Source organism: Oryctolagus cuniculus, chromosome 1 (genome assembly GCF_964237555.1).
Source record: "Oryctolagus cuniculus chromosome 1, mOryCun1.1, whole genome shotgun sequence".
In the NCBI taxonomy this organism is placed as follows: Eukaryota; Metazoa; Chordata; class Mammalia; order Lagomorpha; family Leporidae; genus Oryctolagus; species Oryctolagus cuniculus.
Window position 1 is genome coordinate 230,348,953 of NC_091432.1, and position 19,563 is coordinate 230,368,515.

Below are 19,563 nucleotides of genomic sequence, written 5' to 3' on the forward strand. Positions count from 1 at the left end.
GGAGAAGCGATGGGACCAGCGGTGGGGACCACGGGGCGCGGTCGGGGAGCAGGAGACGGCAGGGCGGCCCGTGGGGGCGGGGGCAGGACTTCTGCAGTCAGAACGGCGCTGTGTTCCCAGCTCACGGGTGCACGGGGCTGCTCCCGGCGTTGCTCTCGCTTGGTCTCGCTCCCTTCCCAGAGGTCCCCTGTGGAGGGGTGGGGGAGTTCGTCCTGTGCCCTGTCTCAGCTGCGCTTGTGCCTGCCGTGGGCAGACAGGCTGTTGAGGACTCCAAGGTGAGCTCCTGCTGGATGGTGAGGGGCCAAAGGCCAGGCCACCCTGCCCCGGGCTTTGTCAAATGCTGTCTCCACTTGCGTTGGCCAGGGCCGACCCCCAGCCTCCCACGGGCCACAGAGCCCTCATGGTTGTAAAGGAAGTAGGTGGGGCCCAGAGCTACCTGCTCCAGCTGAGAGGGAGGCTCCTGGGGCTCAGGGCACGCTGGGAAGTGCCTTCTGTTCAGGCCAGGCCCAAGGCCCCAGCGCTTCCTGTCTCCTGTCCACCCCCTCCTGGGGCTGTAGCCACTGCCTTGGGTCCCAGCAGCTCCAAGCTGTGCTTTGCCCTGCAGCCCCGCCCTGGACACAGCCCCCCGACCCGTGCTCACATAGCCCACACATGCTCCACATCACTGCCACGTGCATGGGGCACGCCAGCCCCACCCCCCACCTGAGCCAGGAGCCCTGCAGCCCTCCCTGTGGAGGCTCAGTGGCTAGTCAGGGAGGGGCTTCTCATTTGCAGCCCCGCGCCCCACAGCTGCCCTAGCGGGGACCCTCCTGTCTGCCGGCAGCCTCAGGGGGACCCCCTGACTCGGCTCAGCCCCTGAAGTAACCACACGACCGGCTGGTCCTCTCCCCACACCGCCACGGGGCTGGGCCGAATGATCCCCCCACGGTGTCTCTGTGCCTTGGCCACCTGTCGCCTCCCTGGCTGGTCCTTGAAGCCACACTGAGCTGGCCCCTTTCCTCCAGGAAGCCCTCCCAGGCCTCTCTGGCCCGGGTTCTGCTCCCTGAGGCCGTCACCACTGCCTGCCCCGGTGTCTGCTCCCGGAGGGCCCCAGCTCCTGGAGGGCCGGGCGGTTGGGGGTTGGGGAAGGCGGGGTGGGCTTTGGATGACGCTGATTCTGGACAAGGAGCCGGGCAGCCGCAGCCAGCGTGAGCAGGAGGGACTCCCGGGGGACACCTGTGGGGCCCCCCTGGGGCTGCCAGGGCCGGTGTGTGAAGGCGTGGCCTGTCCCCAGAGGTCCTGTCCAGCCGCATGGAGGGCATGATGGCCTCCTACACACCGCTGGCCCCGCCGCAGCAGCAGATCGTGGCCATGGAGCAGAGCCCCTACGGCAGCAGCGACCCCTTCCAGCAGGGCCTCACGCCGCCCCAAATGCCAGGTGAGCCCATGAGCCCCCACAGTGAGCCACCCCCGCGCTGCCCCTCCCCCTGCCCACCCGCCTCCTCCTGCTGGGAGGGCCCCAGTGCTGACGTCCCTTCTCCCCCTCCGGCCCCAGGGAGCGACTCCATCTTCCACGACATCGACAGCGATACCTCCTTAACCAGCCTCAGCGACTGCTTCCTGGGCTCCTCGGACGTGGGCTCCCTGCAGGCGCGCGTGGGGAACCCCATCGACCGGCTCTACTCCATGCAGAGTTCTTACTTCGCCTCCTGAGAGCCGGCCAGGGCGCAAGGACGCTAGGGTGCAGGGCCAGGGGCCAGCGGGCCTCAGCAGCAGCCGCCTGGACATCCGCTACAGACAGCCATACGGGGCCCTGCCCGCGGCCAGCCGGGCCTGGCCAGACAGGCAGCCGGGTGCAGCCTGGGCGGGGGCTTGGGCTGCCCGCAGGGACCTTGCTCTCCACAGCCGCTCTTCTCGCCTCCCAGCCCCGCCCCGGCCCCATTGCCTCCTCCCTCCCCGTCTCTTTTTTGGGAAGCTTAAATTCTCTCTATTTTTTTAAATGTCCTCTCTGTGTCCAGCCAACCTCCCCGCACGGGCCCCAGGATGCCGATGCTGGGGCGCAGTGCCCGTTAATCCACGAAGCCAGCGCTCCCGTATCCTGCGCCAGTGCCCACCTCCCTGTCTGAGCCTTGGAGCAGAAATAGCCAAGAGCCCGGCAGGTGTGCCAGGCTCACCATGCTTTGCCAGAAACGGTCACCGGCAGCTTGCGGGGGGAGGATGCTGTGGCCAGAGCCAGGCAGACCCAGAGGGACAGACGCACACACAAGGCACGCACACAGGCAGAGCGGGGCAAATACGCACACAGATCCTAGCGACGCTGCGAGAGGCAGAGGGAGAGTGGGCGCCCAAGGGGAGCAGGGACCCCCGTCTTCTTAGAGCAGTTAGAGAAGGCGGGGTGAGCATGCAGGGCAGCCCTAGCCAGTACTGTAGCAGCCCAGAGGGAGGCCCCGCCCTCCCCTGAGCCAGGTGGGGTCAGGCCAGTGGCAGAACCTCTGGGTGGAGGGGACCTCGGGGTTCACCTGTGCAGCACCCCGGCTAATGTCCGGCTCCCTCCCGGGCCACCCCCAGCCAGCTGCCCCTTCCTGCCGGCCGTGCCTCGGCCTCTCTCAGCCCTGAGTCTCAAAGTCACTGTCTCCTCCAGCCCTTCCTGGCAAAACCACACTCCTCGCTGGGCTCTGGCTTTCCCCGAAAGGTGTGGGACGGCCAGGGCCGCCACTCCGCCTGCCGGTGGACACCAGCCAGCCAGGCCTGCCTCTGCTCATGCACATCTGGCCTTGGGAAGCCTCCCCGCCCGTCTGCGGCCCCCCGGCCCCCACGCACAAGTGACAGCTAAGCCACCGCCCTTCTCTGTGTGTGTGTGGGGGGGGGCGGTGCACCTGCTGGCACACCCCAGAAGAACCCTGCCTTTTCCTGGGTCCCAGCTCCTCTTGTGAGAGTGGGTTCAAATCTGCGGCTCTCCCAGCACACGCGCCTGTCAGGGGTGTGGGCCTGGGGCCCGCTGCGTTCCCACCGCACCCCCGCCCCGCCCTGTCCCTGTCCCTGCAGGTGGCAGAGGTGTGTGTTGGGTGCCCTGCCCTGTAAGCCAGACACACCCATCTACCCTCCCTATGCAGCCAAGCTGATGGCCCCATGGCCCTCAAAGCTGAGGGGCATAGGCCACGCCCCTGGGCTCTGCCTGGCCCACCTTTGAGCAGAAGCGACGGGGTGTCTCCCTCCACCTCCGGACCCCTCTCGGTGTCTAGGGAGCCCGCGGCCCCTCCGGAGCGCCCCGGGCCAGTCCCAGCTCTCAGCCCTCACCCTGCTCCTCCCCAGGCAGGGTTGCCCCCGGGCCTCTGTGTTCCTCATGTCCCAGACAGAACTTGGCCGAAGCCCCAGCCTGCCCGGGTTGTAGAGGCAGCCGTGCTGAATTCAGGGGAGGGTCTGCCTTCTGCTGGGTGAGCAGGCCTGAGGCAGGCAGAGACACTGCGGGCAGCCCCTGGGAGACCTGGCCCTCCTCCCCCAGGCTCTCTGTTGGAAGGGCAGCAGGAGTGGGTCATCTGGTCCACCCCCTTGTCTTTCAGCCAGGGGAGGGGGTGGGACCTGCCCCAGGGTCTCCCAGAGCTGCAGCCCGTTAGCAGAACCATTGCTAGCCCCCGTGAGTGGCCACTAGGTAGGGGCAGGACTTGTTCTTAGGAAACCTGCTGGGCTCTGGGGTCCCTGTTCCCCATCATGCTGCCCCAGGGCCAGGAGCTGGGTGGGGACCCCTAAGCACGTGACCCAGGTGGGCGAAGTCAAAAGGGACCTCAGAGAGCCCTCCACCCCAGGACTACCCACTGTCCACGTGTGGCTCCCGGGCCCCGGGCTCCCCGGCGCTGACACCCACTGTGCCTGGCCCTGGGCGAGGACGCACGTGTTGGGTGCTGGGTGGCCTGGGCGGTTCCACCCCCGGATGTGGTCAGGGACCTGTTTCTCAGACGAGGGCGCTGAGGCTGAGACGGAGGGGGACATGGTCAGGGTCCCCCAGCAGAAGTCCACAGGGTTGGGTGGGCTGAAATCTGGGATCTGGGGCCAGCTGACGTGGGCAGATCCTCCAGCTCTGACTGGCGGGGAGGGGGTGGGCGGAGCCAGGACAGGAGCCCAGCAGCCCCCCAGGGACCAGGGTGGGAGGCCCCAAGGGAGGGGGAGGAAGAGGCAGAGAGAGAGACTCTGGGAGAAATGCCAAGTTTTACTTCCGTGCTGGGGACGTCGAGGCCCAGAAGGAAGGACTCTGCCCCAGTACCACGGAGTCGGGGGGAACAGGGGACAAGAAGCCCAGCCCTGACCCCAGCCGGGGCCTCATCTGCCCACTCCAGGGAGGCTCCCAGGTGCTCTGCTGTCCTGGGGGGACTCCAAGGAGGCTGCCCGGCAGGGGCAGGCCAGGGGGCGAGGGGGAGGCCCTGGAGCTGCATCCCACCCACTAGGGCCCAGCAGGGTCCAGCCCCCCTCACAGGTCCGGGGGCAGCCTCTTGGCAGTGAGGCTGCCTCCCCCTGCCGATCCGATGATGCCCCTGTCACTTCGCACACCGGGAGCCTCGGGGGAGGCCCATTGGCCGCCACCTGCCAGGCTCTAGCCCTGAGCCCTGAGCACCCGCTGCGGGGGAGGGGCTGGGCTGCTGCCTGTGGGAAGGGGCTCCACGCTCACACACCAGACGCACTCGGAGGCCTGGGACCGGGGGAGCAGGAGGGCCCTTCCCCCAGCCCAGGGAGGGGGTCCCACGGGAGCCCGGCCCACTGGCCAGTCCTGTTTTCCTTGTACAGACTCACTGCCCACGCGCCATCCCCAGACACGTTTTATTTAATAACTTGTCATTGTTAAATTATTTATTAGCGTTTACCATATCACCGCCCCGCCCCGCCCTCCACTCACCTTCCGCCTCTTCCCACAAACGCAGAAAATGGAACCAACCACGGGACAAGCCGAGACGTCGTGTATTTGTAAATAAACCAACCTGTACGCGCCCGCGCCCGTGGTGCCTCTCCTTGGGGGGCGGGGCAGGGGGCGGGGCCTGCGAGCCACACTGGCAGGTATCTTGGTGGCCACCAGGGAGGAGGGAGGGCATGGGGTTCAAGTCTTGCCGCACCCATCCCATAATCCTCATCTCCCCCATCCATCCTGAGCCCTGAACCCTCTCCGGCCTTTGATCCCTTCATCCCCTCTCCGTTTCACCCTGTCCCCCTGCCCATCACTCATTCATTCATTCCTGTGGCCAGCTGGTCTTTGTGAAGGGCCCCCCAAGTGCTGGCCACCAGGCTGAGAACTGGGGCTCCGTGGCTCCTGCCTCAGGTAGGCGGACAGTGTGAACTGAGCTCAGCTGAGGTCCAGTGAAGCCTTGCCATCGCCCTGTCTGGGAGAACAGGACATCGTGGAAGGCTTCCCGGAAGAAGTGGTGTATTAAACTGAGACCTGGCTCAGTGGGGACCCAGAGTGGGGAGGGCTGTCTGGATGTGTCCTAGGCTTGTGCACGGGTGGGGGCCGGCGTTCAGCGTGGTGGTTCAGATGCGGCTTGGGATGCCTGCACCCCGTATCAGCACGTCTGGGTGTGCGACCTGGTTCTGCTTCTGACTCCGGTTTCCTACTAACGCTCGCCTTAGGAGGCACCCAGGTGGCGGCTGAAACTGTTGGGTCCCTGTCCACTCACACAGAGACCTGGACGGAGTTCCCAATGCCTGGCTCCAGCCTGCCCGGCCCTAGCTTGTTGGAGGCACAGGGAGAACAAGCCAGCGGGTGGCAGCTCTCTCTCTCCTTTCTCTGAACGGCTCAAATAAATAAAAGCAGAACCGAGAACCTCGCGGGCAGGCTAAATCTTGTACCTCTCCCATCCACAAGGAGAACTGAGACTGGAGGCAGGAGAGATGCGCCGAGGTGGGGGCAGGACTGGGTCTGCGGGGACGGGAGGGCTGGGTGGAGGTGAGGGGGTCGGCTCATCACCTGAGTGAGAGGTGACCACGAGGAGGAAGAAGGGGACAGAGCCCAAAGACCTCAGTGAGGGGAGTCCAGGCGGCATCTGGGTCCCCGGGTCCCTGGGCTGGGGGGCAGGGGGATAAAGATCTGGCCCCGGGAGGGTGAGCCGGGCATCTCCGGAGGGTCCCAGCAGAGGGTCCCTGCGGTGCAGGGCAGGCAAGTGCACCCTGGGGAACGCAGAGCGGAGGTGGAGCCCTGGTGACCTGGGGAGCCCTGGCTGTGGGGTCCGGGGGGCTGGTGCGAGGGGTGCTGGGGTGGAGATGGTCGTCGGTTCTCAGAGGACGTTGCTTGATGTCTCGAGGGTCCTCCGAGTCCCTGGAGGGCAACCCCAGTGCGCGCGTGCGTGTGTGTACACGCGTGTGTACCTGTGCAGTGGCGGGTTGGGTTGCCAGCCGGGCAGCTGATCCACACAAGGGTATGCGTGCTTCGTCTGTGCATGTCTGTGCGTGTCTGTGCATGCCGTGTGTGTCCTGTCTCCCCCCCACCCCCACCCTGTGCTACATGTCAGCCTTCCACACCCCTGTGGCCGCGTCACCCCAAGGCTTCGTCTGCCCCGGGACGCCTGCGCCCCCTAGGGGCGGGCTCCGTCCTGCGCCCTCTCCTGGCCTCACTGTTGGAAGCCTCGGGGTGACCCCCAGAGCTGCCTGGGCTGCCAGGGGCGGAGAGATGCTGGAAACCTCCAGGTCATTTCCTCGCTTGCACCCCAACAACCCCGAGAGGCAGAACCCCAGGTCCGTAGAGCAAGCCGAGGCCTAGAAGCCAGAGTCACCAGCTCAATATGCCAGAGCTAACCTGAGGCAGCAGGACCGCGATTCGAAAGCAGCGTTGGCTGCAGACCCGCGGCCTCACCTCTGCCCCAGGAGGCCCTCGAGCTCAGGCCCAGGGGCCGGGGGCGAAGCAGCGCTCTCCTACCTTCAGCGCGCCTCATGGTGGCTGCGAGATGTGAGGCCAGCCAGCACCCAGGCAGGACCCTAGGGGCTGCCAGCATCCGAGCCGGGGTCTGGGCTGTGTGAGGGGGCCCCCACACCCCACCCCTCCCCGGCATTGCTCAAACTCCTGTCACTCCAAAATGTGGGGGCAGTGCTCATCCGTTTCACTCCGTCACCTGCCTGTCTCCCGGCCCAGAGGTGTGGCATTGGGAGGAGGCAGTGGGTGGAGGCTCTGGGGACTGGAGAGGGCCTGAGACAAGGCCGGACCGAAACAGGACCAATGCTAGCCCATGCCTGCCACTGGCAGAGGTCAGCTCACTGACCCTCCAAGCCACTGGATAGCCCATTGCACAGATGAGCAAACCGAGGCTTAGAGAGAAGAATTTGGCTCCAGGGTGTCGGATCCAGGAACTTGGTGTTGCAGAGGGCCCCGTAGCAGTTGAACAGGGACATGGGGGTTGTGTGGGAGGAGCATGACTCTGAGCCCACCCTACACCGCCTGTCTTCAAGGGGTCTGAGGCCTGGGGAGAGGGACACAGCCCCCAGCCCTGCCCCTGGGGTCCCTGGCAGCCAGCAGCCCCTGCAGACTCCCCGAGGGCCCTCAGCTCTGGACTGGAGAAGGCTGGCTGTGCCCAGCAGGTGCACAGAGCCGACCTGGGCTCGGATGGGCGTGCGCGGTGCTCCGAGTTCTGCTTGTTCCTGGGAGCCCCGTGGGGCAGGATGAATTCTGTGCATGTGGCAGTCCCCATGGCTCCTCCCGGGAGTGCCGCTCTGCCCCACGTGCCCTGGCCAGCTTCTGAGTGTCCCCGACTCCACGCCAGGCCCTGGTGGACAGGGAGACCCTCTGTCGGTGGCCTTGACTTCAGAGCAACCCCTGGAGCTTGGCTGGAGAAGAGAGGCTTCCCACATCGCTCATCTCTCTGCTCTCCCTGCCCCTGGCCCGGCAGACCCTGCAGACCCCAGCCCGCCTGGGCACAGCATAGGAAGGAATGGTAAGAAAGGCATACGTATAGGATGCCAAAGGAGGCAGGGGCTCACCGGCTGTGCCCAGGGCAATCAGGGAAGGCCTCCTGGAGGAGGGGGCATTTGAGCTGAGCCTCCAAAGATGGGCCAGGCTCGGTCGGGCAGCGAGGAGCCCCTGCGACCCCACTCGCCGGTTTTGCTGGGAATCAAGTGGGCGCTCTGTGGGACATGGATACGGCCCCCCGTTTCCGTGCCGGCTCAGGTCCCTTCCACGAAATATATTTGCATAGATCTGGCGACACCGTCCTGTGTTAGCTGCCACCTCCGGCTGGCTTACCACGCCTCCCAGGAGCAGTGGCAACAGCCGAGCCTGCACGCGGCCAAGCCTGCACGCGGTCAGCAGGGTCGCGGCTTTTTTGGGAACGTGTTCGTCTCTGGGTGCAGAGGCCCAGCTGTGCGAGTCCGCGGCCCGAAGAGAAACCCACGCAGACACCGCCGCGCCCACACACCAGATCCGGGCTTTCCCTGGCTGCTCCTTCTCTGTTTTGTCTTTCACTTGTTTGAGAATCAGGGAGACAGAGAGAGACAGCAAGCGAGCACTCCCATCCATTGGTTCACTCCCCACGGCCGGGACTGGACTAGCATTGAAGCCAGGAGCTGGGCACTCAACCCAGGTCCCCACGTGGGTGCCTGCCACCCAAGCCAGCACACTGTCACGGGGGGGGGGGGGGGTCTGTATTGGCCGGAAGCAGAGGCAGGAGCTAGATCTGAGCCCCCAGCCCAGGGAGCAAACATGAGGCGCAGGCGCCCTACCTGCCACACCCAACACCTGCCCCCTGTCCTGGGAGCCCCTGGGGGCTGGCACCAGGGTCCCCTGGAGCTTGGAGCTCCTCATTTGCGAAACACCCAAATGGCATCGGCAACGATGACACACAGGAAACGTTTGCCACAAGATCAGGAGGCCCTGGTGCATCTCCACCCTCGGGGCATCTCCGCGTGGGTTTCCGTGGGCAGCACCCACGCCTGGCCACCCTGGTCAGAGTGCCATGCGCTTTGCGGCTCGACTGACCAGGAGCTGCTTGCGTGTGGCTCCTACAGCTGCAGTCACTCGTCAGGCCACCAGGTGGCGATCGGGAGTCAGGCAGGCGTGGGCCCCGCTGCGCTCAGAGAGGTGCGGGTTGCGCTGGGGAAGATGGACCCTTCTCTGAGGCTGGGGCTGCGTGCCAGGTACTGGGTGGGTGCCCTCCTCAGGGGCCCCCAGGGCTCCCCACCGCAGCCCTAAGAACTAAGGGCGAGCACTCCCACCTTCCAGAACAGGAGAGTGGCTCAGAGATGTTAAGTCACCTGCCTGAGGCCACACAGCCAGGAAGTGGCAAGCCCGGGTCTGGCCTCTGAAAAACGAGGCCAGGTGAGAGGCCGGTGGGTGGAATAAAAGTCACAGCAACCTGGCCTGGGCACTTGCTGCACTCCAGCCCCTCTCCCTGACTCCTCCTACCCACCCATTTCACTGACAGGGAAACTGAGCTCCAAGGAGTCTAAAAGCCGAGGGAGGCTGCTTATCCACCATGGCCCGGCCCTGTGAGCCCAGAGGGAGGACCCCACACTCCCTGCACCCCCCAGCCCCGCCGCCCCTGCTTCCCTCTGAGTGGATGCCAGCAGGTGTGGCCCCGCCCCGGTCCCAGGCTGGCCTCAGCTTCCCCAGGACCACCTCTAGGCACCTGTCGGGGGGCCTCCTGGACCAGAGTGAGGTCCTGTCCACCCTCTAATGTGCTGCCCCCATGCATGCTTCTGGAGCACAAGTCATGGCTGAGAGCCCCTGCCCGGGGTCTGGGCTGCAATCTGACCATTTCTGTCCCTGCGACCCACCTACCGGCCATGGCAAGGTGTGCCACCCCCGACAAGGTCAGGGGCTTCCAGGAGCCATTTCCTGTGAGGCCAGCCTTCCGTTCCTGCTTCTCTAGGGCCAGTGGGTGGCAGAGAGGGGAGCGACACCTGGGCGGTGCGTGGGCCTGGGGGCCATGCCAATGGATGCGTCAAGGCGTGGGCAGTGGGAGACTAACCCCGTCAGTCAGCCAGGCCTGGGCCCTGTGGCTCCAGTATCCATTCCCTTCCTTATGATTGGTCCAAGGGGGTGAACTTGGGGCCTGCTCTTTGGATCCCCAAACAGGGATATGTACATCCCTGCTCCTCACCACAAGGGGGAGCCCTAGAGGCCATGGCCAATTCACAGCCGGAATGGAAGCGGACAGGTGCACAGGGAGGTAGCCCCAGGGCCCCATGGGGTCCACGGTTGCAGGGCTGACAAGTAAACAGCCAACTAACCCTCAATCACTTACGCTGTTCTGAATCTGTCACTTGTCACCACCGACTGAAATCCCCACTGTCTCCCAGAGCCGTTGCGTGACTCCATGAACTATTTCCAGATTCCTGACGTAGAAACCGGTGCCCAACAGAAAAAGTAGCTGAGCTAATTCTCAAGGAGCCCAGCGGGGGCTTGTGCACCTCGTCTCCCCTCCGCCCTCCTGTGACATGGCCGCACGTCCTCTGTGCAGACGCCACCCGGTGCAGTGGGTTTGAGTGAGTTTAAGACATGTCATTTGAGAGGCATTTTCTCAGTAGACCGCATCCTACGGGACGCTGTCAGAGGCGAGGGTGACGGGTCTGGACGTCGATGGTGCCAGCTCCTGCACCCCAGCCCTTGTGGCTGTGACCCCTGCCTGGGGTGGAGCCCCTGGCTTGTCCCCACCGCACACACACACACACACACACACACAGAGCGCAGCCTTCTGCCTCTGCCACAGCTGGAGCCGGCAGGCTGTGCCGCGGGGACAGGCAGTGCAGCAGAACTGAGCCAGTGAATTACTGGTGCTGAGTTACTAATAAGCAAGTAATCAGGTTATACCCATCGCAAAAGTGTCCACAAGCCGAGTGATGGTGACAAGGGCGGGAAGCCGGAATGACACCCTGCAAGAAAGACGGGCAGCCTCGGAGGGTAACCATGGCGACCCAGCACCAGCACCGGACGCACCCTGGGCCGGCGCACCGAGCGTCAGCCACTGGAGTTCTCTCTTCAAGGACTGCTCGCCCCAGCCTGCCGCTGAAGACCCGGAGGCTCCGAGAGAGGAAGCAAGTCGCTGAGGGCCACGGAGGGAGCGGGCTCCCGGCAACAGACAGCCGAGCAGCTCCGCCCGGAGTGGAGGTGGCGCTGTCCCCCGATCTTCGTAAGCGGCCAGGGGGCTTCCGCAGCTCAGGCTCCAAGGCAGGGAGGGACAGGGGACGGGGGCTCCTCCCAGAGGATGGGGACCTCCTCCCAGGGGACGGGGGCTCCTCCCAGAGGATGGGGACCTCCTCCCAGGGGATGGGGGCTCCTCCCAGAGGATGGGGACCTCCTCCCAGGGGATGGGGGCTCCTCCCAGAGGATGGGGACCTCCTCCCAGGGGATGGGGGCTCCTCCCAGAGGATGGGGACCTCCTCCCAGGGGACGGGAGCTCCTCCCAGAGGATGGGGACCTCCTCCCAGGGGACGGGAGCTCCTCCCAGAGGATGGGGACCTCCTCCCAGGGTTCGGGGGCTGACGGTGTGGCCCATCCGGAGCTTCTCCCTGGGCCCTGGCCTGGGGGCTGGTTCAGACAGGACAGCACAAGCGACACAGGGAGAGGAGGGGACCGGTGGCCAGGGAGCACAGCGCCGCCATCGCAGGCACATCCTGCAGCCCTCTCACACGGCCTCGTGCTGTTTGGAGACACCGGGCAGAGCCACGTTTCCCTGACACAGGCCTCCCTGGGGAAACGCGTCGGCCACACCAGGAGCCTAGAACGTTGGAGAAAACCACATAGAGCAGTAGTGGGGACCGTGGGAGTCCAGACATGGGAACAGGGGCCCGAGCTGGGCTGGGGGGCTGCACAATGCCAAGGTGGGGCCCCCGGGGACCTGGCCGTGCTCCTCGGGCCTTTTCCAAGTTCCCGGGGAAGGTGGTGATGCCTCAGGGCCAGAGAGAAAAGTCTTCCTTTGCCGTTGGTTCACCCTCCAATGGCTGCCATGGCTGGCGCGCTGCGGCCGGCGCACTGCGCTGATCCAATGGCAGGAGCCAGGTACTTATCCTAGTCTCCCATGGGGTGCAGGGCCCAAGCACCTGGGCCATCCTCCACTGCACTCCCGGGCCACAGCAGAGGGCTGGCCTGGAAGAGGGGCAACCGGGACAGAATCCGGCGCCCTGACCGGGACTAGAACCCGGTGTGCCGGCGCCGCTAGGCGGAGGATTAGCCTAGTGAGCCACGGCGCCGGCCTACTTTTATTTTTTAAAGATTTATTAATTTCTGTATTTGAAAGGCAGAGCAACACAGAGAGAGAGAGAGAGAGAGAGACTTTCATCTGCTGGTTCACTCCCCAAATGGCCAACAGGTGGCGCTGGGCCAGGCCCAAGCCAGGAGTCCAGTGCTCCATCCAGGTCTCCCACGTGGGTGACAATGGCCCAAGTGCTTGGGCCATCCTCTGCTGCCTTCCCAGGCTGTTAGCAAGGAGCTGGACTGGAAGCGGAAGAACCGAGACTCCAACAGGTGCTCCCATACGGGATGCGGGTGTCACTCACAGGTGGCGGCTTAGCCCGCCAGGCCACATTCAAATCTTTAATCCATCAGTGATTTCCTCTTGGACACGGTGCACTCAGGGTCTCACCGACTGTCCTCCCCCTTACACCAGAGTCGGTGCCTGGCGGCCAGGATCTGAGTCGCCCGGGCTGTCGCGGGTCAGCCAGGGCCCTGAGCCCTGGGCCCGTCGGCGTCGCCTGGGGCCAGCGCCACATGATGGCAGTGACTGGCTCTCGACAAGGCCTCCACCTGGCCCCGAGTCACGCCCCAGGCCTCTGTGCGTCCACACCGGCTGTAGCATCGGTCTGAAAAGTTCCTTTACAAAACCCCTGGTGGGTTTTTGATCGGAATTAAATCACTCTTTTGATCAGCAGGGAGAATTGATAACATTGCAGGCAATAAGTCTTTCTCTCCTTGAACAGGAACAGCCTCCCTGTTTATTTAGGCTGTTAATGTTTTCCAATAAAGTTGTATCATTCGCTGCATCAGGCCTCACTCCTCTTTTATTGCATTTATTTTTAGATTCTTTTCTTTCTGTCACTATTCTAAATATTTCATTTTCCTGGATTATTTACTTTCAGAAGCTAGCGTAGAGAAAAGCAATTTAGTTTTGAATATTGATCTTCCATTCTGCTACCTTGATATATCCTTTCATCAATTCTAATAATCTCTCAGTAGATTCTTGCGGATTCTTCTGTACCCATAATCACATCATCTAGAAATGATGATGATTTGGCTTCTTCCTAATCATTGCATCTCTCCTCCGCTTTGTCTTAAACACCTTGGCTAGGGCTTGGATGTTCATTAGGCTCCTGTCACCTGGGGCCCTTGTCGTATTCCGTCACAGAGAACGCTTTGTAACCTCTGACTACTGAGTATGATTTTGCTTAATTTTTCAAGTTAAGACGATCCCCTTGTATTCCTTATAAAATAAGAATTTTAATCATGAAAAATTTTTTTAAAAGATTTATTAATTTATTTGAAAGTCAGAGTTACGGAGAGAGAGAAGGAGAGGCAGAGAGAGAGAGAGAGGTCCTCCACCTGCTGGTTCACTCCCCAGATGGCTGCAACAGCTGGAGCTGTGCTGATCTGAAGCCAGGAGCCAGGAGCTTCCTCTGGGTCTTCCCATGAGGGTGCGGGGCCCAAGGAGTTGGGCTATCTTCTACTGCTCTCCCAGGCCACAGCAGAGAGCTGGATGGGAAGTGGAGCAGCCGGGACTTGAACTGGTGCCCATATGGGATACCAGCAAGGCAGGTGGTGGTTTAACCTGCTACGCCACAGTGCCAGCCCCAAGACATTGGTTTTTATGAAGTGCTTTTGCATAGATTTTCTCCTTTAACCTGTCAATGTCACCATGTATATTTATACATTTTATATATAGATTATATGGCATATAACATGCTATACCGTATAAAATATACTGTATATTAGTATGTCACATAACTAGAAGCTATCTGTATGCTGTGACAGCACTGGTACTGAAGGGCATTCTCGTGCGCTGAGCTCCCCAGCAGTCGACGCTGGGTTTGGAGCTGGCTGCCGTGCCGAGGCTGTCCTGGTCAGGCTGGGGTTCAGCTGGCTTCACAGCGTGAGCTGAGCCAGCGCCCCCTCATCCGCCTCCCCCGAAGCACGGGTCTGGCGTTGAGGGGCTGCCTTCCGAAGGCTGGCAGCCGCCTGGGCTCTGCCCGCTGTGTGGACACTCGAGCGACCGCGTCCGCTGGGCTTCACGGTCCTGAGACCACGCAGGCTTTTGATTTCTTCTGCAGTCAGTTTTCGTAAGTTATGTGTTTCAAGGGGTGTGTTCATTCTGCTTGTTTTTAAATTTACTGATACAAAGCACTACAGGGTATTCTCTTCTTGAAAACCTTTTTAATTTTTGCTCTCTCTCTAGCAATATTTCCTTTCACATTCTAAATTTTTTAAAAGTTTTTATTTATTTATTTGAGAAGTAGAGTTACAGTGAGAGGGAGAGACAGAGAGAGAAGTCTTCTTTCCATTGCTTCACTCCCCAAATGGCCTCAACGGCCATTTTTTAAAAATGTTTTATGTTTATTGGGTAAATTTTCTTTTTTAAATGTAAGCATTTAAAGCTTTAATTTTTCTCAAATTACCACTTTTGCTTCACTCCATTAATTTTAATATGGAATATTTTCTTTTTTTAATTTAATTTTTTAATTTTTTATTTTTTGACAGGCAGAGTTAGGCAGTGAGAGAGAGACACAGAGAAAGGTCTTCCTTCTGTTGGTTCACCCCCAAAATGGCTGTTGCGGCAGGCGCGCTCCGCCGATCCAAAGCCAGGAGCCAGGTGCTTCTTCCAGGTCTCCCATGAGGGTGCAGGGCCCAAGCACTTGGGCCATCCTCCACTGCCTTCCCAGGCCACAGCAGAGAGCTGGACTGGAAGAGGAGCATCTGGGACAGAACCCGGCGCCCCAACCAGGACTAGAACCCGGTGTGCCAGCACCTCAGGCAGAGGATTAATATGTAATATTTTCATTCATTTCTAAGTCCTTTTAAAATTTCCAGTGTGATGTCTCTCACCTACAAACACATGAACCATGACTTTTTTTTGCTGCTTATTTTATCACTAAATTTTAAGGGGTGACAACAACGTGAGCTGTTTGGTACCAGTGGTTATCATTGTTGAGAGCTTCGTTCTGTTAATATGCGGTCACCTCCCACGAACTCCCGTGTGCGTGGGACGTAGTCACCTCCCATGGAACTCCCGTGTGTGCGGGACGTAGTCACCTCCCATGAACTCCCATGTGCGCGGAAGGCACTTGTGTTCTGAATTGTCAGAGTTAGGGTTGGGGTTTATGTATGTCCATTTGTTCACGTTTGTTAATTGCATAGTCCAAACCGTCTCCATCTTAATATTTTTCTTTGCTTGAAATACCAATAACTGGAAGAGATATGTGGAAATCTTCCATAACAAGCACAGACCTACCACTTTTTCTCTGTAGTTCTATCCATCCTCCCTTTGTACATTTTGAGGCAATATTATTGGTCGAATTGTTATATATTCTCAGTATGCTAAATTGTTATCATTAGGAACTGTATCTCTTACAATAATGTTTGACTTAATGACTCCTCACTTATATTAATTAAGCCACTCTAATTTTAATTTGTTGGTATTTTTTCTGTCATATCCCTTTGAATAGCTTTATTTTCAGCCTTTTGGAGTCTTTGTATTTTAGGACTGGTTCCTATAGACAACAGACAGCTGCATTTTAAAGTATTGTGTTAAATCATCTCTATCCTTCAACTAGAGAGTTTAGCATAGCTACAGCTCTTAACAATAGATTTGACAAATTTGGACTTGTGTCTGCCATCTAACTTTGTGCTTTCTTTTTCTTTTAAAAGATTTATTTATTTATCTGAGAGGCAGAGTTACAGAGAGGGAGAAACAGAAAGAAATCTGCCATCTGCTGGTTCGCTCCCCAAATGGTCCAGGGACTGACGTCAGCTACTGTCAGGTGCTGACATTCTGCTAGGAGATGCTGGTGCTGCCAGCAAGCAGGCTTAGCCCCCTGCCCCACAAAGCCGGCCCCCTCTGGCACTTCTCTGGACGCTTTATACATGATTCCTTTATTCTGCGTTTGGTCACCGCAGCAGCTTCGGCGATGTCGAAGTCGACTGTCTCACGGCTGACTCGCTCACGGCCGCTTGTTTCCCTGTGGCTTGGCGACTGCTGGTTGTGAGCTCAAGTTTTGCAGAATTTAATCTGTGGGACTCCTGCGGGCCGTGGTGGAGGCGTGTCCCTGGCGAGGGTCTTTGCACCTGCTTCTGCCGAGAGCCAGGGGCTGCCATTAAGCTGGGACTACCGTAAGCCTCTTTAAGACTGTGGCTCGGTGCCGGGGTTCCAGGGTCCCGTCTCTCACCGTGCGCTGCCCTAGCCTCCCGTGGCCTACGACCGTGCTTACTGCCACACTGGCTGGCTTTCACGCCCCCCTGGTCGTCACACGGCAGGGTATGGTTTCAGCTCCCCAGTGTCTGGGAAGGGCGGTCGCTGCAGAAGGCAGGTAGTCCTTAGCGCTTTGCCTTCCTTTCTGGCGCGCCAGCAACACATGAGAGATGACGGCTTCTCTTGTTGTTGCGATCCACGTAGCATCCAGTGGTACCCAGTGGGAGGGCCTTTCAGAGTGCTGTCCCGCCATTTGGCCCAAAGTGGACACCTCATGATGCAGTCGTGATCCCCATTTTTTTTTATTTAATTTTTTTTTATTTTTTTGACAGGCAGAGTGGACAGTGAGAGAGAGACAGAGAGAAAGGTCTTCCTTTGCCGTTGGTTCACCCTCCAATGGCTGCCGCGGCTGGCGCGCTGCAGCCGGCGCCCCGCGCTGATCCGATGGCAGGAGCCAGGAGCCAGGTGCTTCTCCTGGTCTCCCATGGGGTGCAGGGTCCAAGCACCTGGGCCATCCTCCACTGCACTCCCGGGCCACAGCAGAGAGCTGGCCTGGAAGAGGGGCAACCGGGACAGAATCCGGCGCCCCGACCGGGACTAGAACCCGGTGTGCCGGCGCCGCAGGCGGAGGATTAGCCTAGTGAGCTGCGGCACCGGCCAATCCCCATTTTCGAGATGAGGAAACTGAGGCTCAGAAAATCAACTACCTTGCTCAAGACCACACAGCCAACCAGTGGAAGCGTCAGGGCTCTCTAACTCCGGAGTCTGGGTGTTTCACCAGAGAAGAGACTTGTTCAGAGGGGAGCAGGCGTCGCCAGGGCTCAGCAAGGAGCCCAGGAGCTTCTGGTGGGGGAGCAGTGAGCACACAGCACAGAGTCCCCGCGGGGAGCCCGCCCGCACTGCCACCCAGGGATGGAGCCAGCAGGTGCTTCCCACACAGGTTTCCATGACAACCAATCACCCTCTGCCTTGTGAGTTGCAGCAACTACAGGCAGTGCGTGGCACATTCCTGAGAGCTGAGTCCGCAGTGCAGGTGCGTCTCCCGTAGCCTCGGGGACGGCGTGAGGTGGGCTGGAAGGGCAGGGGCTGTGTGTGACACTCGCAGGAGCCATCAGACTACTCCCTGGCTCCCTCTCTCCCATACCTTGGTTATGTCCCGGGGCCACAAAGAAGCCAGGGACTGCCCAGTGCCAAGTCCCGAGCCACCCCAGTGTTCTTCTTTTCCTTCCAGACCTGGGCCCCGCCCATGCTTCCCCCCACAGCTCCCAGGATCCTCTCATAGACGAGGGCTCCTGCCCTGGGTGAGTGGTCAGTCCAGGCAGGCCCAGACGGGTCCCCACCACCCATGGCCACCGGTCATACGGGGGCATGATGCAACCCCCTTATCATCACGGTTCCCCAGGGATGGGTGGGAGACAGGGTCCCCACCCAGCAAGGAGGCTGCCATAAACCCAGTACCCGGGCCAGCTGTGCTGGCGGGGCTGGAGGGAGCGATGACCCTGAGAGATGTCTTAATGCAGATGGTCAGGACTTAGACAGTGGACGTGGAAGGGATGGCTCTAACCCGTGAGGGACCACAGCAGGGGGTGGGGGAGCGGGGGAGGGGCTGCTGGGTCATGTGGAGGTGACCGCTTTTCCTCCTGCGGATGCCTGTGGTTTTGCTCCCTGTGGGGGAGATAGCCAGGACACTTCCTCTCCAGGTCAATAAAGAATGTTCCAGAGCCTTCTTCCGCCTGGGGCTCTCAGCAGGCGCCCACCACCACGTGGGTGTTTTCCAGCTCTGGCCCCTTGGCTGTGTGACCTCGGGGGTGCTGAAGTAGTACCCAGTACCCTGCAGAGCTGAGTTCAGATCCTGACTCTGCCCCCGCTGGCAGTGTGTGTCGGGCAGCGCTCCCCCCCCCCCCCCGGGCCTCCCGGGAACACCAGACCCTCTGCTCACACAGCCGCCCCTGCACACCCCGCCCCCAGTGCCTTCTGCTGTGCACACCCCCGCCAGGCCCCTCCAGCTCACACAGGTCTCCTGTCTTCCCTCTCTCACTCCCTCCAGATCCTACATCTCTCCTGCCCCCAGACCCCAGACTGGACAGGTAGAGTCCCCACAGGTGCCTGAGGGAGCAACACTGGGCACCAGAGACCTCCCTGACCCCTCCCTTCATCTCCAGCCCCCAACCTGCTCTCCAGGCAGGTGCCAGACGGGGCAGCTGGATCAGGTGACCTGGCCTCGCTGGTCTGCCCTGCTGGACTGGTACACTTGACCCTGACAGGTGTCTCCTGCCCCCGGAGGAGTTGGGGAGAGGTCAGCTGGGACTCCAAGGCCCACTGCATCTCTGCCCCCTACTCCCTCTTCTGGCCTCCCCACCCCCATCCCACCACCTTCTTCGGGGAGCTGAGATGCCCCCCAGGCAAGCCCTGCTCTTGGGGCCCCATCCCAGGCCCCTCCGGGAAGGACCCAGGGAAGCCCAGGGGGTCGCGATCTGGGCGCCCCGCAGAGGCCGTGCACCCGGGGCCTGACCCGCGCCCTGCCTGGTGGGGCAGCCCCTCGCCGGCCGGGGGAGGCTCCCAGACCCGGCACCCGCTTCCTCCCCGGGGCGGGGCCCGGCGGCCACGGGCCAAGCGCAGTAAAATTTAAAGAGGTGAGAGAGACACTTCGCAGAGCCTCGGCAGCGCGGGGAAATGAAATAAGGCCTCCCTGCGGGGCGCCCGCCGCCCGCGCCCCGGGTCACCCGGAGGGGCCAGGTGCGGCCCGCGCTCCACGCCCGACTCCCCGGGGCCGGGGCAGGCTCCCCTCCCCGCGCGCCTCAGCGTGGGAGCGAGGCCGGGCAGCCGCAGGGGCTGGGTCGCAGCAGGCCGGTCCCTGTCGCTCTCCGCCTGCCCACGCGGAACCCGAGCCCGCCCCACCCCGCTGGTTCTGACGCCTCCCTCGGGGTCCGCGCCCGCCCTCCCCGCGTCGTCGGAGCCCCCCTCCCCGTCCAGTCCCGAGCAGCCCCCGCCTTCCCCCCCATGATGGATGGAGCCTTCAGGGAGCCATCGCGGGCGGGCTCGGCGCGGGCGGAAATGAAGAGGATAAGATCTTCCAGCCCAGCCGCCCGCCACACCGTGATATCCGCCTGCGCGCTGCGCGCCCTGATGGATGAGGCGGAGCGCCCCCACCCTGCCCGCGCGGAGAGCCGCGCACCGCACACCCCGCACAGACCGGCACACACCGCACCGCGCCCCTCCCCCCCCC

General features: G+C 61.5%; 1 protein-coding gene across 1 annotated transcript in view; it reads left to right on the forward strand.

The window, feature by feature from the left end:
• The window catches only part of LMX1B (LIM homeobox transcription factor 1 beta), a 73,457-nt gene extending 68,497 nt beyond the window's left edge, over nucleotides 1-4,960 (forward strand). The window contains exons 7-8 of the mRNA XM_051836100.2: nucleotides 1,274-1,417; nucleotides 1,535-4,960. Of these exons, the coding sequence (XP_051692060.1) occupies nucleotides 1,274-1,417; nucleotides 1,535-1,692 (302 nt within the window). The 3' untranslated portion in view covers nucleotides 1,693-4,960. The remainder of the gene's footprint in view (nucleotides 1-1,273; nucleotides 1,418-1,534) is intronic.
• Nucleotides 4,961-19,563: the final 14,603 nt, after the last annotated feature.